We start from the raw sequence: 20,629 nt of genomic DNA, 5'->3' as shown, positions 1-20,629 counted from the left end.
TTATGAGAAAACTTATCCAACAAAATTGTGAAATCGGATTTAAAGAGAACTCCTAAATAGAGTCAGTGAAGTGAAAAGCATATAATTTGGTGTTAGACATTATGACCTTGCCGGTTAGCTTCAATGCTCTAGTAATTCAGAATTTGTTGCCATACCAACTGATTTTATCATTGTTTATGGCGATCACAATAATCAATTGGAAGTGATCTGCATATAATACAAAGTGGGAATTCAATCTTCATGATTTGAAGCAAGTGACATATTTTTACTGATTTATCATACAATATATGTAAACCAGTGGGGGAAAAAAAATTCACAGTCACTGATTCATTTCACTCATTCACATCGTTAGATAAATTAATAACAATTAAAAAGGAATATTTAACAATAACTGTGCTGCTAGATTTCACTGTAAATAAATCACGCTGGCTGACCTGATTCATGTGACTGCTGACCAAGCGTATACATGTTCTTTCAATCCAATTGATGTACCACAGTGTACCAGCAGTAGTTCCAGCTATACCCATATCCATGGTGTCATCAAAACTTGCACACGTAATTGCTCCATCTAACGTCATCTCGTCTTCCATCACTAACCCTTTACCAGGAGTGCTAGAGACAATAATATATTGTCAAAAATATCAGGAACACCAAAACAAACATATTTATTTTTTTCAAGTTAGTTACATGTCTGAATGTTTTAATTTAGATCTAACTACATACATGCATGACAAGATCAAACCTGACACCATATACAACACAATTTTGAAAGAAGATATCCTGCTGTCATTTTCCACCCATTTCATTTTGAGAGTATTTGAGGATCTTAGCCTTTAGACAAACACATCTACAATGTAACTGGCCTTCAAAGACCTCCTATAACCTCTAAACTCAGTGAGCATCTATTTTATTTGCTTACCGAATTTTAGAAGGCTCCCTTAAATTCTTCAGCTAATTTCTTGCAACCCGACCACAATCTCAATATTAGATGGTGTACATAGCGGTCATGGGATTGTACCTCATAGATTTATAAGTGAGAATGCGACTTTACCCATCCATTATCTCAACATTTGATGGTGTACATATTGGTCATGGGATTGTACCTCATAGATTTATAAGTGAGTATGCAACTTTACCCATTCATTATCTCAACATTTGATGGTGTACATAGTGGTCATGGGATTGTACCTCATAGATTTATAAGTGAGAATGCGACTTTACCCATCCATTATCTCAACATTTGATGGTGTACATATTGGTCATGGGATTGTACCTCATAGATTTATAAGTGAGTATGCAACTTTACCCATTCATTATCTCAACATTTGATGGTGTACATAGCGGTCATGGGATTGTACCTCATAGATTTATAAGTGAGAATGCGACTTTACCCATCCATTATCTCAACATTTGATGGTGTACATATTGGTCATGGGATTGTACCTCATAGATTTATAAGTGAGAATGCGACTTTACTCATCCATCATCTCAACATTTGATGGTGTACATAGCGGTCATGGGATTGTACCTCATAGATTTATAAGTGAGAATGCGACTTTACCTATCCATCATCTCAACATTTGATGGTGTACATATTGGTCATGGGATTCTACCTCATAGATTTATAAGTGAGAATGCGACTTTACTCATCCATTATCTCAACATTTGATGGTGTACATAGCGGTCATGGGATTGTACCTCATAGATTTATAAGTGAGAATGTGACTTTACCCATCCATCATCTCAACATTTGATGGTGTACATAGCGGTCATGGGATTGTACCTCATAGATTTATAAGTGAGAATGTGACTTTACCCATCCATTATCTCAACATTTGATGGTGTACATAGCGGTCATGGGATTGTACCTCATAGATTTATAAGTGAGAATGCAACTTTACCCATCCATCATCTCAACATTAGATGGTGTACATAGCGGTCATGGGATTGTACCTCATAGATTTATAAGTGAGAATGTGACTTTACCTATCCATCATCTCAACATTTGATGGTGTACATATTGGTCATGGGATTGTACCTCATAGATTTATAAGTGAGAATGCATCTTTACCCATCCATTATCTCAATATTAGATGGTGTACATAGCGGTCATGGGATTGTACCTCATAAATTTATAAGTGAGAATGCGACTTTACCCATCCATCATCTCAACATTTCATGGTGTACATATTGGTCATGGGATTGTACCTCATAGATTTATAAGTGAGAATGTGACTTTACCTATCCATCATCTCAACATTTGATGGTGTACATATTGGTCATGGGATTGTACCTCATAGATTTATAAGTGAGAATGCGACTTTACTCATCCATTATCTCAATATTTGATGGTGTGTATATTTGGACAGGAAATAGTAACTTACAGATCTTCAAAGTTGGAATGCAATTTTACTCTATTTACCTGTTATACAAATTAGCTGGATCTAGCCTCATTTCACCAACACCGTATACAGACCATAGTCTCAAATTCCTTGATGCACTTCCAGTTACTAAACGACTACTTCCAAACTTACAACACACGGTTGCTGAAAGAAAAATTATTAAATAATATAATAACGATTAATAATCTTAATAATGCAGACATCTCTAGCAAGTTAATCATGTAACAAAGTACAATTACAAATATTTTTAAGGTTTATATTAACTTTTTCTGTAGCATAAACCATTTATTAAGCTAAAGCAGTTGACAGTATTTTTTGTGAAAGGTGACAGTTTGAACGTCAGTATTGTCTCTATTGACTTTTTTAATGTTTAAAAATTACAGAGTGTATTTAAGTGTGAATGATACAAATAAGTACATATAGTCACATACATCATATTCCATGTTTGGGGCTATGTGATGGGAATGTGCATCCTCATCATAATGCCATTTTAGCAAGTTAGTGCCCCATACCCCATCTTTAACTAGATCCAGTCTAAGACCAGTATACATGTATGTGGACCGCCTAAAGTCACATCTGTTACTAAACACATGGAAATGAATCCAAGAAATTAATTGATTTAGTAAACAAAACCACAAGTTATTTATCAGGGTACCGCAAGAAAAACTAAAGGTCTACTGTTGTTTATTCATTGTTAATTGGATTAGTTGTGATAAAGAGGAAATGTCTATTCAACTTCAAAACTGAAGCAAATATGCTCATGATCAAATCATTATAAAATCAACCCTGTATCCTCTTACGGGCATGTGCTAAGTAACCTGGCAACCAGGGAAACTAAATCATGTCAATTACAATAATCCAATTACATTCACATTTTCTCTCAACAGCAAATGAAACCTGAATGAACGAGAAGTAACTTACTAATTTCAGCAGTATCGGCATCCCAATGCATAAAGCATGTATTATGTCTTGTATCCCACGCTGATAAAACACCAGTATTGGTACCCACATACAGTACACTATCACCTCCATACACCAAACATGTGAACTCAACATCACCAATAACCTAGTCACAAAAAGAAATTAGTTCCATGATACAACTGCCACAGGTTTACTACATGTACATTTGTAATTGTGTAAAATTAGTAAATATATAAATACGGTTAATATTTATACGTAGTAGATACCAGATAGCAATTCAAAATATGTACTTGTGTAGGTATATCAGCTGAATAGACTAACTGATCAACTAAATGAACATAATTTCTTCCAAATCCCACATCAAAGGGACCTGCGTATTCCATGCTTCATTTAATCTACAAACAAATGACCCAAGACTCACCATCTGCTTTGTATTAAGAAGTTCGTCAGGTACATCAGCTTCATGAACATTAAGACTACATCGCTGCTGTGTCTCATCTAACAACCAGAATAAGACAGTACCTCTAGATCCAACAGATGCAAACTCATTCGATGAGTAAGGATCCCAATACAATTCATGTACTGGTAATGCAGTCTTGGAATTTGCAACAACACTGTAATCTACTGTATTCCACACCACTATAGAACACTCACGGTAATCACCTGCAAGTCAATAAATTCATACCTTGTTAGAACTTGAGAAGCAGTCATATTGGAAAAAAAAATGCGCACCAATCTTTCACATACTGTAAAACATGTCTTTTAGCTTGCATGTTATTTTATAGCTAATATAGCTAACCCATATTTTGCTAAATTAAAATGTCGCTAATCTAAAATAAAGTATATTTTTACAATGAGATTGATAGCTAAATTAAAACTCATGCATTGAGTCAAATTCACTATAATTGAAGGTGACAAGTTTTACAATATTTAGAAGATGTTCACAATTATGGTAATTACAGTATTAACTCTATTCCATTGCATTTTTTGTTTGATGTAAAATATGACTTATTCAGACCATAGATACACGTCTGTCATTAACCTTTCTACCACCAAACTTTCTTACCCACATTTTTCTGCATTTTATTATATATTCTTAATTATTTCTCAAAATGAACCCTTATTTAGGTGCCAATGGACAAAAATAGACCATTTCCCGTTCACTGCGAGAATCACGCGTTATGCGTGGAATCGAACGTAAAAACAGGACAAACAAAGGTCATAGCGTCGTAGTCGCGTCAAACATCGCGTGGGATTCGACAAACGCGAAAGTATTTCGGGGACATTTCCATGCTTAATAATGTGCTGTTCACATTTGATGATAGGCAATTTCGATTAAGTAAGGGTATTCGGAAGCAATATTCCTCTGTCGAAGATCGGCCGGTCAATGTGAGTAACGAAATAAAGAAATTCTAGTTCAAAATCAAATCGTTCGATTTTTGCGGCAGATGTTCGACGCGCGTTTTTCATACATCTCGCGAGATCTCGCAATTGTACGGAAAATCCCCTATTGAGTCAATTTTCAGTTTTACTTTTAGCTGTGCAGAATATAAATGGGATGGGTTTATAATACATTCCAAGCAGTGAACACAAATACTAGAACATAATGAATCTTAGTGTGATTACTCTAAACACTAGTTTGTACCAGTACCACACTTACCCACAGATATCAGAAACCTGTCATCTCGTGAGAATGCCAGACAAACAACATCATATTCATGATAAGATAGCACCTTTTTACATAAACCAGCTTGGACATCCCATAAACATATCTGACTGCTGGTCAGTCCTTGAGCACCGGATGCCGATGCCAATACTTGGGCATCATACTGTAATGCTAGGCATGATATCTCTTCTATGTGACCTGTACATAAACATAAATATATAACTGTTAATTAACCACAGTATGTTTATGTATAACAGTGACATAGCTACTGCTATTCATCTGTAATAACACTTAGTAAATGACTTTTTCAAAGTATCAGGAGATTTTCCTGAATTAGTTTGGATGCTGTTAAAAGGTAAAGCACCAGTTATACATAAACCAAACTTAAAGGGTGTGGACATTGCACCATGCATGAGCGATCGAGATATGGGTCTCATATGAACAAAGATGGCAACTTTGATACGCTACTGGAAGGTATCAAAGAAGTCACCTGTGGTAATTAGTGCACGATGTGCCCAGGTCGAAACTTGTACTCTTGATTTTCATTAGAAAAGCACATTGGATCATAGGAAATTCAATGTTTATCCACACATATGTGCATGGCATGATGACCACCACCTTTTAAGATATGTAGCACCTATTCACCTGTAAATGTGTCATGATTGGAAGGGGCTATGAATAATCAAAACATGTGCATTACAATAAAATCTATTTGTATAGAAAAGATCAATGGTGACCTTTTCACCACCATACTTTCTCGCCCAAATTTTTCTTATATTCTTCATTATTTCTGGAAATTAACGCTAATTTTGAAGCCAACAAAATTTGAGTAGACTTTCAGTTTTTACTTAAAAAAATTTGGCGATTTTAGTCCCAATCTTTTGAAGAAAAGAGCAGACTATAAACATGACTATTTTGTGAATTTGTGATGAAAAGAGGGAACTGGTGGTGAAAAGGTTAAGTTTCCATCAAATGATCACTTTTATTCACAGGAGTAGGAAAGGTTGTTGAAGGTTGAATGAGATTCTATTTGTTGTGCGCTTGTTTTAATCATTGACATCCTCCCAGCAACTGCTGCATATTCTTATTATTTGTTTAAAAGCTTTCACAGGTCATAAAATAAACATTTCATTTCAAGAAAGATATATGTTACCTGTAAAGTGTCTTTGGGTATTAGCATGTAAATCTTCTATTATAATAATACAGCCACTAGTATATGCAAACAATCCTGTATCAGGGTGCCACACCATGTTGCCACGTCCATTACCATTAAAACCAATAACAGATTTCAACCTCAGACCACTCTGGTTAGGTGGGGCAGTGTATCGTCTCTACAATGGCAATAAGTCATATTATAGATATTATATTGAGTGAATACAGTGTGTACTAAGGAGGTAACTGTCAATCTGTCACACAATGGAGGGTGATACAGCCGCTGTACTGTAGAATGCATATTTTGTAAAAATCTTGCAATAAATTTATTCAGAGCTTGAACTTTGGCATTCAGAACGTACCCACTTTCAAAGCAAAAACACATGTTCCTACAAATGTTTTTCAAAATAAATATATTCTAGGGGTACCATGGCAGTCTGATGAGGCACATAAAAAAAATGGTCATAGCCACTGTGAATTTCAAGATTGCTTATAATCATACACTTACTATATTTGAGTATGTTTTCGAGCTTATAGAGTTATTAAAACGAGGAATTCGTTATCTTATCTTTACAAATAAGTGTCTACCCATGAGCTTTTGCATTTTAGTGCATGTTTTTTCGCTTAGGTATCAATTTTCATGAGTGTCCAAGATTACGACGTCTACGTTTTAAGTACATGTAATTCCTACACAAAGCAATGTGTCATAAATGAAGCAGTTGCATAACATATTTATTAACATGCAGTCATAGGTAAAATAATATAAAACAAATATATACTGAATGATTTCATGTGTTTACCTGTGCCATTTGAGACTGTGTTTCACGTTGTCTGAAATGTTTCAAAACTGTTGGTTTGGGTACAGCATGTGGTCTACCAGGCGATTCTGCTGAGGGTGCCATCACTTTTTCTGGTGATCTTAGTTTTCTGTGTTGTTTTACTCTGGAACTGGAACCAAGTGTCTCGATGGGTTGGTTTGGTTCTGGCTCAATCTGGATATCAATTAAAAATGTTTATCAATAAGAGCATTTAGTGTTCTATATATGTTGGATACAGAGGCAGCAATTATTAATGGCAGATTACCATTCCAAATGACAGTTTTAAGATAATAATTTGTACACAAAGTGATACACTAGGCACATGTGTAACCATAGCAACACTTCTGAGATGTTATTTTCCAAAAATGTTCATGAATCACAGAATACACCCATGATTTAAATAGGTAACAAGTAAGGAATATCAGAAGACATTAATGGACGCTAGTCGTCGAGCCACGCATGACCGAGATATATGGGTCTCTTATAAACAAAGATGACTTTGACTGTTGCACACTTCAACGAGTACAAACTTAGACGTTTCCAAGCTTTAATTAGATATTTTTCAGGTGATTGGAAGGTATAGCGAAGGAGTCACCAGCGGTAATTAATGCAAGTTGCACCCAGGTCAAACCTCATACTTTTAATTTCCATTTGAAGAGCGCATTGGATTGTGGAAAATCAATGTTTATCAACACAAATGTTACACATGCGCAATGCGGCAACCACCGTCCTTTAAATCAGTATACTTACATCACTGGCATTTGTTGATACTTCATCATCACTTCTCTCATCCAACTCTGGTCCAATCAACACTTCATCTTGTAAATCATCTATTAAAAAAACATTGTTATATCGTTTTAGATGGTTGAAAAGTCTAGTTAACAACCTAAACCTTGTCAGAGAATTCAAAGTGACACAGTCTGCAGAATTTCATGTAAACAAACAATCTATTTTAGGTTACACACTTGTAATTAAAGTTGTGTATGTGCATGTTTTGAATAAGCACTGGAAGAATAGTGCTGTATTTCCTTTGTAATTGATTTCGAGGATAGCAATGATCCAAAAATAATAGAGGGATAACTAAAGTTTAAGATTTTTTTCAAAACTTACTTGATTTACCTGATATAATCAATAATGTGCACACTTGTTACTGATGTCTTCAAAAGTGACAATTATTTTTTTTTAAACTGGGTATTGATCTGTAACAATTTGGCATTAGGAATTTTCAGGTATATTGTCTAAGTTTGCATTCATTTCTAGTAGTTTACATGCACTTCAATGGGAACTGTATACATCACTTCAAATTCATTTCAAGCACAATGTAGTGTTAGCTTTAATTTCATTATTAAAAGAAGACATTTTGGTATTACAGATCATTTACCTTGTTCATGTGTACCATTCATATCACTCATGTCCGTAATGAGTACTGGTGAGGCTGGTCTAGGGACTCCTTGCCTTGGTATCCATGCATTCATTTCCAAACTACGTCGTTTAGGACTTTTAAAAACTGTAGGTTTGTCATCTAAAAAATAACAATGTCGTATACTATCAGAATATTATTCGAGGGAAGTATTCATTTTGCAAATTCAAGGACATATACATGTAGCCTTGGCTTCTGCTAAACCTCTGCTAGTAGCCAATGTTGAATTAAAATTAGGTTTGGTTACAACATAATGTATTCTGTAATTGACTGATTTTAAACTATGAATTATTAAGACAAAAAAGGTCATTATTTAAGAACATCCAAAAAAAGTAAATAAAACATCAGGAAAACATATTGCTAGTAAGTTACAGTGTAGTTTACTTCCGTTGAAAGGCAGAATTTAAGAACTTGATAAAAATCTCTCAACAAACAATCTGCCCTCTGATTGGTCTGACTGTTAGGTGTTAAGGTTGGATAGCCAATCAGGTACAATCTTGCAAGTGCTTTGTATTTATTTCAATTTCCTTATCCGAATAATTTTGTGAATTTTTATAATGTGATTCTCTCCCTGTTTGTCAGTAATTGGATAAGGAGAACAATGTAGTATTAGCTACTATGGCAAAACTATTTTAATATTAGTGGAAGCTTACATATCAACTAATATAACTTTGCTGTTAGTTGAAAACCTGTAAAATGCATACACAAGATAATTTCAACTGAGGTTCACTGTACATGTATGTTTCTGTCATATTCTCCCACAGAACAGTGTTGAGTTACTACCAGAGTGATGGCTATAACTCTTGATCCAAATGAAACCAACGTAACTTACCTTCCGCATTGGTTCTGGTATTAATGTAACTCTTTTGTGGCGATCTACCTCTGAAATAATAAGAAAAAACAATGTTATCAATAAAACATGGTCATCAGAGAATCAAATCTAAAGTCAGTATTTTTACTGAGCACATATGGGCACTCATCAGCAGTACTCAACATGTGATGTAAAGATCACTGTATCTGATTGGGCATGATAGCAAATTTATTGACCAATCAAATTAATTGTAACAAATATAAAATTTTCAAATATGGCAATCCTTGTGAGCAGTTTGCAGTGATCACAAACATTCAGTGTTTTATTTATTCAGGTGTTTCCAGTCTATGCTTTCTGTAACCTTGAGAATAAAGTTGAAAGGAAAGTTCCAACGTGAAGATATGACATCCAATTATGATGGGTGGGACCTAAATTCAACCTAGAGTTGAACATTTCCACCTGCAATAACCTATACAAGATAGAAAGAACAAATCTGACTGGTTGAACATTTCTCTATTTCAACTGTGGTGGCGCAACTTACATACACCATTTTCTTCTGAGATACTTCAAGGTAATAACTGGGGGCAGTAAGCTTGAACATTGAACGTTCAAAACAAGCTTTGAAAAGGCAAGTATACCTGTTGTAAATTTAAATTTAAGGAAGACTCCTTATCCCTGTATTCTTATTCTTTAAGGTACTGTAAAATTCTATACTTTCACTTGGAATTAAGTTTCACTATTTTTGCTGCAGGAATGACTTAGTGAAAATAAAATCCAGTGAATATACCTGTTTTCTTGTGTTTTACATTCAACTCGCAAAGAAAGTGTTTTATGTGAAAATTAATTCCAGCTAAAATAAATTATTTTATAGTATGTCACTGTGTTGCAATTTCATGTAAACAAACAATGTACAGTTGTATGTCACATGAAACAAATATTAAACATGACACATTATGTACAAGTACAAAACAAATGAGAAGACAAAATTATACTTACTCCACAGGAAGTACTTCATCTCTACCAGTACCATAGAAATCCCATAAAAATACAGCTTCACCAACACTAATCAATGCCAAGCTATCAGGTGTAAAGCAAAGTTTCTTCAAATTCTCAGAATGGCCTATGAACACCTGTTATGTAAAAATGACAATTCCTTTTTTTCACTAATTGTGGGTAAACTCATAGTAGCTGCTTACACAGGAAGTAAAAGCAAGAAAAATATAGTAACCATGTACATGTACTTTGCATGTATTTCAAACAAACACACAGCACCGAATCATCCAGCTTCATGTCACGGATTCCTCTTAACCACTGGGCATTCCCCCAGATAGGATGTTTAATAACCAAGCATATCACGTGCGGAGACCATGAAACCATTAGGGTAGACTGTCGGGCCATAAGGTTATCTTGCATACTGCCCTCATGAGGGCAAGTGCTAGTAATCCTGTTGTGATCTGTAACTCGTTGCAACAAGAATACAGTGATGTTTTGCATGCACCGCGGATAGGAACACACATGACAGACAGCTGTATGTCACCTCTGACTGGATGCCCTTCTACTAACTATGAATGCCCTAAGCCTACATATCTTTGTTTTCACTACTGAGTGAGCAGACAACCAAGGGAGTTAAACCCACAATCTCACTAATGCTGGGCAGACAAACATAGAAATAAATGTGAATATACAAGTCATTGACATGATCAGATCCACTACCTTAAATATTGCAGTTAAATACTGTGAAACCATTTATTTTCAATAACGTTTAATTTCACTATTTTGATGTTTTGAGCATATTCACTGTGTCTCAATTTCACAAATTTGTCAAGGAAACAATGAGTTTTATTGTTGTTTTAATACATACATACATACATACATACATACATACATAGATTTAATTTTAAATTAGCGTATATTACTTATCAGCGCAAATAGCTAAATTAAAACCCAGTGAATAATTAATACATCTACAGTAAGACAGAATTTGATATTACATATATATCAACAAAACCTGTCAACAAACAATCAACCCTTTGATTGATCTGACTGGTAGGTATTAGAGTTGGTTACCCAAACAGGCACAATTTTGTAAATAACTTTGCATTCAAATATTGTGATTAGCCCTCCAGATTTGTGGCAAACATGATGCTTGAACCAAAAGACAAATTTATAATCAATGTTTGGTATAACTTTTACCTGGAAATTGAGATCCAGTCTCATATGATAGTCCCATACTTTGACTACTTTATCACCAGCTGTGGATAAATGCCTGCCATCAGGGGAAACATCCAAAGATGTACAGCCAGTTCGATGTATGTTAGATATCTAAATAAATAAAAATATGAATATTATGTTTGACTTTAATATACAACCATATTTGCAAACATCTCTGATAAAATAATTTTTTTTGTCTATAATTCCAGAGGTCTTCAAATACAGCAATTACTGTACATCATTTTTTTTTGCAAGAAAAAAAATTTCGGTCAGTGAAAATAAGTCATTTTGTAGCAGTGATAATTTCCCTGGAGCCCTATAACACAGTGTCAGTGAATTTAGCAAAATATTGTCTTTATGAATGCCAACAAAAATTATATAATCATAGCATACAATTGACAATTTATGAAATACTAAAATAATGAATATAATAAATGATATACCTCACTCAAGAGCCTTCCAGTTCGGGAATCTAGTTTGAGCAACCTGGAAGATGACGTCACAACCAGTAAATGTCTTGTTTTATGTGGTGCATAACAAACTTTAACAGCAGTATCCAACGTTGTACGTTCAATTCCTGAGTTTATACATGTGATATCAACACGTACAACCTATGTACAAAACATGCAAGTGATGGGTAGATTTTCAAATAGCAAGTGCACCAAATTTATGACCGCTTACAGCCAGAGTAGACGGGAAGGAGTAATTCAACATTGTAACTCACAAAGATTACTTACAGATGTAGAGCTTTCAGTAAATCTTTTTTAACAATGATGTATCCAAAATACTAAACCACACAATAACATATCAAGAAAACCATGTAATGACCAGATTTGTTCACACTATGTCACTTTTCATAAAAAAACAAACTGATATAAAGTTATGACAGCCTACCTCATCCAATGATCTTGCATCTACAATGCTAACAGTAAACTCAGTGGGTCCAACAAATGCTAAATGCTGTCCATCCCCACTCACAGTGATGGCATCAGGTCCATACCCTTCCCCTTTACAAACAGTGTTGCCAAGCAACCGCATCATCTGATAACCACTCTCTACATCATATAGTGCTATAGATCCCAGAGCACCACAACTGTACAAGTAGTTGCCATTTGGTGAGTAAACAAGACCAGTAACTTTACCACGGTGCTGCCTGAAATTTAAGACATCAAAGCTCTCATTATATATCACTGAATGTACATATACAGACATGCTCAATAAGTTTTGTAAAGTCACAGTATTGGTACTTTACCTGTGCTCTGCTAGCAGACTTGTTGTGGAGACATTAAAAGCTCTGACACACCCACTATCAAATCCACAAGCAAATACTTGTGAAGACGGGTGATAGATGATAGCACATGGACATTCTTTAGGTGCATTGAAATCGTACAACTACATAGAAAATAGAAAAATGTGTTTCATTATTCAAAGCATTTATGGTTCTTAGAAAGGAGCAAACTGTACTTCAAAAATATTATTGGGTGTAATTTACTATCAATCTTGGATTTTACCCAGGGTTGGAATCAACCCACAAGCTGTCTCTAGCTGTCAGTTGATTTTAATTATTTAAATATTCTTTTATTCATCAAATGTTAAACACCTCACACAGCTTCAACATTTTCAATACTACCGGTATTCAAAAATACTAGTCTGAAGAACAGACCATGATGATCTCACCTAACCAGAAAACATTTTTAAATTATTCTATTTTGCTGAGGTATATAAAGATTGCATTAAAAAGTAACCGTGCTAATCTCACCACACATTTCTCATTGCAGACCTTCCAAGGAAAACAAAAATGGTGACACCTTCACAACAACATTCTTATTTGAATTTGACAAGGTTTCTGTGTAAACTTTTCACAATTGCTGGTGAATTTTTAGGCTGAGAAAACACAAATATCTCTGTTTCTCGCTTCCGCGCGCATTATTTTGAACTGTGCGCCTCAAACGTTTTTTTTTCTTTCTAAAGCATTCCAAAATGCTTTTGTACTTGCACTTGTCTCAAATTAACCCCATTTTAGCTCAGCATTCAAAAAAAAAAAAAAAAAAATTGAATTTCCATAATTCCATAAAACGAGAAACAGAGAATTTTTTTTTCCTGGCCTTACATCATCTTTAATATTTTTTTATATCATCTTCTGTGAGGTCAAAATACTAAAATATGAATAATATACACATATTATTTCACAAATGAATGTAAAATGACATATGTGACAGACACTGATTCAGAAGTTCTGCAAAAACGCCACCAACAGCAAATTCAGCCAATACTTGAAGAATGCTACACAATATTGAAGTCACTCATCAAGACTCACCCAAACACTTGTGACAGTTTTTTTTTTTTTCCAGCAATGTGACAGCATCTCTTCATTTCTGAAAAGTATGAATTGCAAGATAGGGGTACTATACTTACCTGTTGTAAAGTATCCAGATCCCAGACTCTAATAGTATGATCATTAGATATAGTAGCAATATGTCTTCGTAATGGATCCACAGTGACAGAAAGGACTGTATCTGTATGGGATCTCATTATCGTTGTGTATTTTCTAGTTGATATATCTAAGACACCAATATTGCCAGTCACAGTTCCAGCTAGTATTTGTAAACCATCCACTGTGATATCAACAGCTGATACTGGGCCTTCATGTTCTGAAAACGAAAATGTACATGTCTGATATAGGTATGCTGTGTATACACAAAAATTGAAATGATATATCGTGTGTGTAAGGCACATGTCAGTTGGAAGTACACAACTGAAAACTGCCATTTACTATGTTAAGTGAGGACAGGACATTTACTATAAGCACATGTGGGCACAGACACTGTATCACAGTAAGGTTGTGGACTGCACTTGATTAAGAATACACAGTATGTGATATGCTAAAGCATATGTATATATGCTAAACAGATATGCTAAACAAAATTTGAACAAAAATATGTTTTAGTAGTGTGAATAACAAATATATAGTCATTATTCAGAGAACATGTGTTAATATTACTAACCTGCTTCTAGGAAAACACTGGAGAAATCCAAAGGCCAGAGTCTAAGATATCCATCATCTGAACCAGTGACACAGTATGACTGATTCACACAAATAGAATTAATAGCAATTCCAACTCCTATAGAGAAGTACAAACCACAGAGGATCATAATCATTCTTTAAATACTGGATTTAAAATAACGTGTTCAGTGAATGAAAGTAGTCTAGCAGTTGTTCAGTATTGTATAACAGAACTCATATGGTGAAGAGTTTAAACATCATTTTACACTTTTATATGAGCAAAATTTGGACTACTTCATAATACTTCAACAGGGCAATTAACTATCGGTACACGTATTCAATAAAAACAATGTTGGTGGTGCAAGGTCATTTTTCTTCTCCTCTAGGTCATCAAGTGATTATTAAATGAATAGACAACTTTGCTACATTACTGAGTTTGTACAGTGTCATTCTGTGATTGAACTAGGAAGAGGTAATTTCATAACAAGTCATCCATGACAAGTTTTATTAGAATGTTGTCTCTCATCTTTCAATCTACCAATATGGATACCAATAACATGTTGTTCTGCTCTATCAGTGAGTGTCAATCAAAAAATACATTCATTTTTTATAAACATTGTGTAAACGTTCAAAGGTTATCTAAAGAAGTTGAAATATCAAAATCTCTATGTATAACTAGCAACCAAAAACTCAGCTATTCTAAAAAGTAAAGACTTCAGTATGCTGTGTGATGATTTTGCTCGTTCATGTTCCAATTTGCTAGGATTTTTAATTTCAATTGTTTGTTTTTTAAAGGAACCATTTTTACCACAATCCGTAGCTCCAGACAACCTTCAGGCAATGTGTATAATGGAAAAAAAGTTATGTAGTATATGACTATAACTATGCAATCTGCATTTTCGATCTATTGAATATGCACACATTAGTACACACTCATTGTACAAATATATGTTGCGTTTATCATATTAACTGTTATGATCTAGTCATACCTGTATGGAATGTACCTTTCTCTTTCCTATTCTTATCCACAGGAAGTAGTCTTCTGACACGAATAATTGATACTCTTGCATAGTCTATTTCAAATATATGACCAGACTTGGTACAAGCATATCTGATAATAAATGCACATTGAAAGACGTTATAAGAAAGAAAATGCAGATAATTACTATTGAGCAAAGATCAATGTAACCTTGTAGGTACATGTACCAAGTGAACATCAATGCAATATTAGATTACAACTTACATGATTCTATCTGCTGGATCTTGAGTTGGTTGGAAGGAGGCATCAAAACATACATCATTGAAGTCGGCTGTATGATACTCTCCCAGATTAATGGGTGCAGAACGCAGAGAACCATTCCGTACACGCCATAAGCGTACATTATCACGACCACATGATACCATCCTATTGAGGTAGTAGAAAAAACAGTTAACAAACTGCATTTTATTTTAGCAAGACTGTTGTAACAATTAATTAAAGCCACAATTAACTCATTGCTGCAGAGTTCTTATACTGTTATACAAACAAAATGTGCTTTTTCAAACGTGTACCGTATTTTCTCTATTATGAGATACAATTTATAATATTTTTCTGGTCAAAATAAATCATCAATAGACATTATTAGTAAATAGTTACCATAATTTTGTTGAGTGCGACTAACAAACGCAAATTTCTTCCCACCCTAACCAAAAATAGTGTTACATTCTCAATCACCATCCAGTCCACTGTTCCAAATACCTTGATTTCCATGGCCATAGGGAACCATGAACATTAGAGAATGGAACAACATTGTTCTCTCACTCTCTCAACGAGATCTCGACAGCCATTTCCGCACAAGGTCTATTAATGATCTAGCACATCGTCAATGACAACTTACCGTGTATCATCAAAGTTGGCAATCTTCATTCTAACAATGTCAACATCTGTATGGGCTTTAGCCATGACAGTCACCTCACCACTTCTATTTACACGTGATGTATTCCATACTACAACTAACTGTTGAAAAGAAAACATAGACATTTAGATGTTTGGAAACTAAAACCAGTTATTGAAGAATTTCAAACATTTAATGTATACTGATAAGAGAATATAGATAATGCTTCTCTTGCATCGTGATTGTTGGCAAGCCAAATTCAGTAACACTGTGACTGAACTTTACATTCATGCATACCATGTGTTGTTTAACCCTGCCTTTAAATTGCAAACAATGTAATCTTTCTTTCTATTGGGAAGTTATGTACCACACTGGTGACAATTAGTAACCGCAATTAGTTATTTGTTGTACTGTTTTAAGAGTGGTTGTTCGTTACCATTCAATGTAGTGCCACTAAGGGTATCCAGAGTATCAAGCAACACGATTTACAATTCCAATTTTTTTTTATTAATTTAATTGGTAGAATCATCCTTCAGGTAACAAAGATATAAAGTAACACAAACTGACAGCAAAGTATGCAATGAGAGCTAAACATGACACAGTGAGTACTATATATTAATTTATACATAAAAAATAAACTCTACAGATATGACTTACATTTTTACCATGACCATCTTTTCCAACTCCACAAAGAACACCACCAGTATGTGAAAAACTATAAAAATCAAACATTGATGAATGATGAGAAGATTGATACAACAAATGCATGCGGTATCCTTATAAAACCCTTACTATTGGTGTATAAAGCCCAGCACTGCGGATAGGGAGGTGGATTAAAAATAAAGAAACTTACTATGAACTCAATTTCAAAACACACCAACCATCCAGGGAAACTTACTATGAACTCAATTTCAAAACACACCAACCATCCAGGGAAAATTACGTAATCATTGCATTGCATAGCTAGCATGTTATTTTAGCTAATTTACCTAATCTGTAATTTCGCTAATTCAAGATGTAGCTAATTTAACAGAAAGTATATTCTCACAGGGAGATAGTCAACACTTTAGCTAAATTAGGATTTTGTTAATTCATGCTAAGAGTCAAATCCACTAAAATTGCATGCAGCCATTTCAATGTGTTCTACAGTATTTAGAATTCACATTTTGTAACAAGGTAGGATGCAGATAATGTGTACAATACTACAAAATTACGACATGCTACAAAGTAAGTATATACTGTAAACTGCTTTAATTTTGAGAGAAAACCATTTCTGTAAATTCCATGATTCAGTGAAAATCATGCAATTTTGTAGCAGTGAAAATTTCTTCTACAAAATTTTGTTTTCGCGAATGCCATAAATTATCATATCACAAAAATTCCTCGTGGAAAAAATTAAACGGATCACAGTACATTAACCAATTGACATATGACTATCCAGAACTGCTATTAACTCACCTAAGAGAGAAGACAGAATGAACATGTGTTTTAAACATAGCAAGGCATTCCCCAGTATTGAATTTCCATACTCTGACCACACTAAGACGTCCTGTCTGCGCCGATGCTAATAGTGTAGTACTACCATTGAACGTCAATGCAGACACCTATAAAAACAAACAAAAAACACTATAATGTAAACTTTAGAGAGAGGAGATCTAAGAACCAAACCATGCCTGATGAAGAAGACCTGACTCTCCATTCTTGATTCAATTTTCAGTTTTAGGCCTCGTAGGCAGAGGAGGGTTCAACAGGTGAGAAAGTGGTGAGGAGTGGTGAATCAGGTTTCAACCATACCATGTCTGATGAAGAAGACCTGACTCTCCATTCTTGATTCAATTTTCAGTTTTAGGCCTTGTAGGCAGAAGAGGGTTCAACAGGTGAGAAAGTGGTGATGAGTGGTGAATCAGGTTTCAACCATATCATGCCTGATGAAGAAGACCCGACTCTCAATTCCTGATTCAATTTTCAGTTTTAGGCCTCGTAGGCAGAAGAGGGTTCAACAGGTGAGAAAGTGGTGAGGAGTGGTGAATCAGGTTTCAACCATATCATGCCTGATGAAGAAGACCTGACTCTCCATTCTTGATTCAATTTTCAGTTTTAGGTCTCGTAGGCAGAGGAGGGTTCTACAGGTGAGGAATCAGGTTTCAACCATATCATGCCTGATAAAGAAGACCTGACTCTCAATTCCTGATTCAATTTCCAGTTTTAGGCCTTGTAGGCAGAGGAGGGTTCAACAGGTGAGGAAGTGGTGATGAGTGGTGAATCAGGTTTCAACCATATCATGCCTGATGAAGAAGACCTGACTCTCAATTCCTGATTCAATTTCCAGTTTTTATGCCTCATAGGCAGAGGGTTCAAAGTGAGGAAGCAAGCAGGACAGGCATTACAGGAATGGGGCTCAGTGTCCATCATTGGTTCTTCCTTACAGTACATAAGCAAGAATAACTGAGTATTACCTTATCTGTGTGTCCAATAAAGAATCGTTGGTGTCCATTAAATGCATCCATCGCTACAATCACACCATGACATGGGTAGACAATTGTTGTCCCATTTTTACTCCATAAAGCCTAGAAAACAAGCAATAGTCACATTATTTTTCTGCTTCTGTACATCACCAGAAAATAATTTCTGGGATGGACATGAAATTCAGCAAAGTGACTGACACAACGAAAACACCCCCCTCCCAATTGCAGACAGCATAACTGGAAACTAGTCTATTGATTCATCACAAAGATGACCATTCCACCCAAAAATAACTTTATTTTACCATGAAATACCATTTTTAAAAAAATGAATTGTAGTAAGATATAGAGATGCCTATTGAGAAAATACATGAACGCATGAAGATCTACATGTACTACTTGAATTACGTTTTGACTCTAGGTGGAGCTAAAAAAAACATTTTTTTAGATTCAATGGTGGTGCTGAAACATTAGTAAGTAAAAATAGTATATTGTGTCCAATAAGTCAACAACACTACTTATCAATAACTCACCTCTCTGTAAGTACTTCCACCAAAACCTACAATTCTTTTTAGACTCAGAATAGGATCAGGTTTTAAAGTCTGAAAATAATAATACAATGCAAATCACGGTGGGGATGAACTCAATATGCTTAGACCATTACATCAAATGGTGAAATAGAAACTATAATAAAAACGCACAAAAATGTGAATTTACTAATTCGTCTTAGTAAATTCGTCTAATATGCTAATAAGAAATTGCATATTTCTAAATCTTTCAATTATTAATGGACATTATTTGCAACGTTCACCTCACTAAAAGCGGAAGATACATGAACCCCCCCCCCCCCAACAAGTAGGGTTCCATTCTCTAATGTCATTACATCTCATTGTTCCCCTCGACATGAAAACTATGGTATTTTGGAACATTGAACAGTAACTGAGAGGCTCAGGATTAAATAATGTGATGAAACAACTACAAATGAAATTATTAGGTTCCATCTCAAAACATTTGTACAAAACCTTTGAAATTATTATATTGAAAAATTATAACATGCTTAGGGACGACGTCAAAAGATCGATGTCGGATAAAAAACTTATTTCCTTTAGTTTGGGGGTGGGGGGTTTTGACCTCAAAAAGTTCCCATCCTACAAAAACGATTTTATTTTTTAATGAAGTCAACAAATCTTGGAGTATTTGTAGTTCGTTTTTTCTATCCAATCATGGACAGAAATAACCGAAAAAGGAAAAAAACAGAAAAATGGTTTGGTTCGAGTGTAAATCTGTGCGTCAAATGAGATGCATTTGTAAAATCTTTTTACACCCACCCGACAACCAACTGCTATGCAATACTACTGTCTGATTATCAATTTGTATTTAATGGTGAATGTAGTCTGACGCCATGACCAATATTTATCAATTAAGTTTCAGTGGGGGGTAGGGGGGTTTGGAAAAAAAGTAAAGGAATTAAGTTTTTTATCCGACATCGATCTTTTGACGTCGTCCCTTAGTCATAATTTAGTCATCTGAAGATTGTGTTGGTTCCCCGTAACTGAATAAGCTTGCTTAAATATCAAACTGAATCAAGATGATGAACTACGAGCAACTTTTTCATAGTGTGAGAACAGGGAACCCTGGTACAAATAATTATTGCCTAAAATATTATTATTTTATTTTAGCTGGAATTAATTTTCGTTGAAAAGGTATTTTGTATGGAATTTATTTTCACTGATTTTTGATGAGTTGAATGTAAAATATAGGAAAAAAGGTATATTCACTGGATTTTATTTTCACTGAATCATTCCTATAGCGAAAATAGCGAAAATTAACTAAGTAAAAAGTTTTTTACAGTATCGTACTCAATATCATACTACTTTGGCATGTCCTA

The 20,629-nt window shown here is 34.7% G+C and overlaps 1 protein-coding gene across 1 annotated transcript in view; it reads right to left on the bottom strand.

The window, feature by feature from the left end:
- Nucleotides 1-20,629, bottom strand: part of LOC100371299 (WD repeat-containing protein 90-like) — a 46,165-nt gene that overhangs the window by 6,030 nt on the left and 19,506 nt on the right. Inside the window, exons 9-32 of the mRNA XM_085502492.1 lie at nucleotides 19,275-19,343; nucleotides 18,736-18,846; nucleotides 17,738-17,883; nucleotides 16,937-16,994; nucleotides 16,283-16,401; nucleotides 15,649-15,810; nucleotides 15,395-15,516; nucleotides 14,407-14,523; nucleotides 13,817-14,052; nucleotides 12,654-12,793; nucleotides 12,296-12,554; nucleotides 11,845-12,012; nucleotides 11,384-11,512; nucleotides 10,187-10,320; nucleotides 9,212-9,261; nucleotides 8,341-8,481; nucleotides 7,710-7,789; nucleotides 6,942-7,127; nucleotides 6,143-6,320; nucleotides 4,984-5,187; nucleotides 3,745-3,986; nucleotides 3,324-3,468; nucleotides 2,423-2,546; nucleotides 435-612 (exon numbers count right to left, since the gene is read on the bottom strand). Coding sequence (XP_085358618.1) covers nucleotides 435-612; nucleotides 2,423-2,546; nucleotides 3,324-3,468; nucleotides 3,745-3,986; nucleotides 4,984-5,187; nucleotides 6,143-6,320; nucleotides 6,942-7,127; nucleotides 7,710-7,789; nucleotides 8,341-8,481; nucleotides 9,212-9,261; nucleotides 10,187-10,320; nucleotides 11,384-11,512; nucleotides 11,845-12,012; nucleotides 12,296-12,554; nucleotides 12,654-12,793; nucleotides 13,817-14,052; nucleotides 14,407-14,523; nucleotides 15,395-15,516; nucleotides 15,649-15,810; nucleotides 16,283-16,401; nucleotides 16,937-16,994; nucleotides 17,738-17,883; nucleotides 18,736-18,846; nucleotides 19,275-19,343 — 3,498 coding nt within the window. The remainder of the gene's footprint in view (nucleotides 1-434; nucleotides 613-2,422; nucleotides 2,547-3,323; nucleotides 3,469-3,744; nucleotides 3,987-4,983; nucleotides 5,188-6,142; nucleotides 6,321-6,941; nucleotides 7,128-7,709; nucleotides 7,790-8,340; nucleotides 8,482-9,211; nucleotides 9,262-10,186; nucleotides 10,321-11,383; nucleotides 11,513-11,844; nucleotides 12,013-12,295; nucleotides 12,555-12,653; nucleotides 12,794-13,816; nucleotides 14,053-14,406; nucleotides 14,524-15,394; nucleotides 15,517-15,648; nucleotides 15,811-16,282; nucleotides 16,402-16,936; nucleotides 16,995-17,737; nucleotides 17,884-18,735; nucleotides 18,847-19,274; nucleotides 19,344-20,629) is intronic.

Source organism: Saccoglossus kowalevskii, chromosome 8 (genome assembly GCF_978046115.1).
Source record: "Saccoglossus kowalevskii chromosome 8, keSacKowa6.1, whole genome shotgun sequence".
In the NCBI taxonomy this organism is placed as follows: Eukaryota; Metazoa; Hemichordata; class Enteropneusta; family Harrimaniidae; genus Saccoglossus; species Saccoglossus kowalevskii.
Note: the sequence above shows the minus strand (reverse complement) of the source record. Positions and strands in the feature narration are given on the sequence as shown.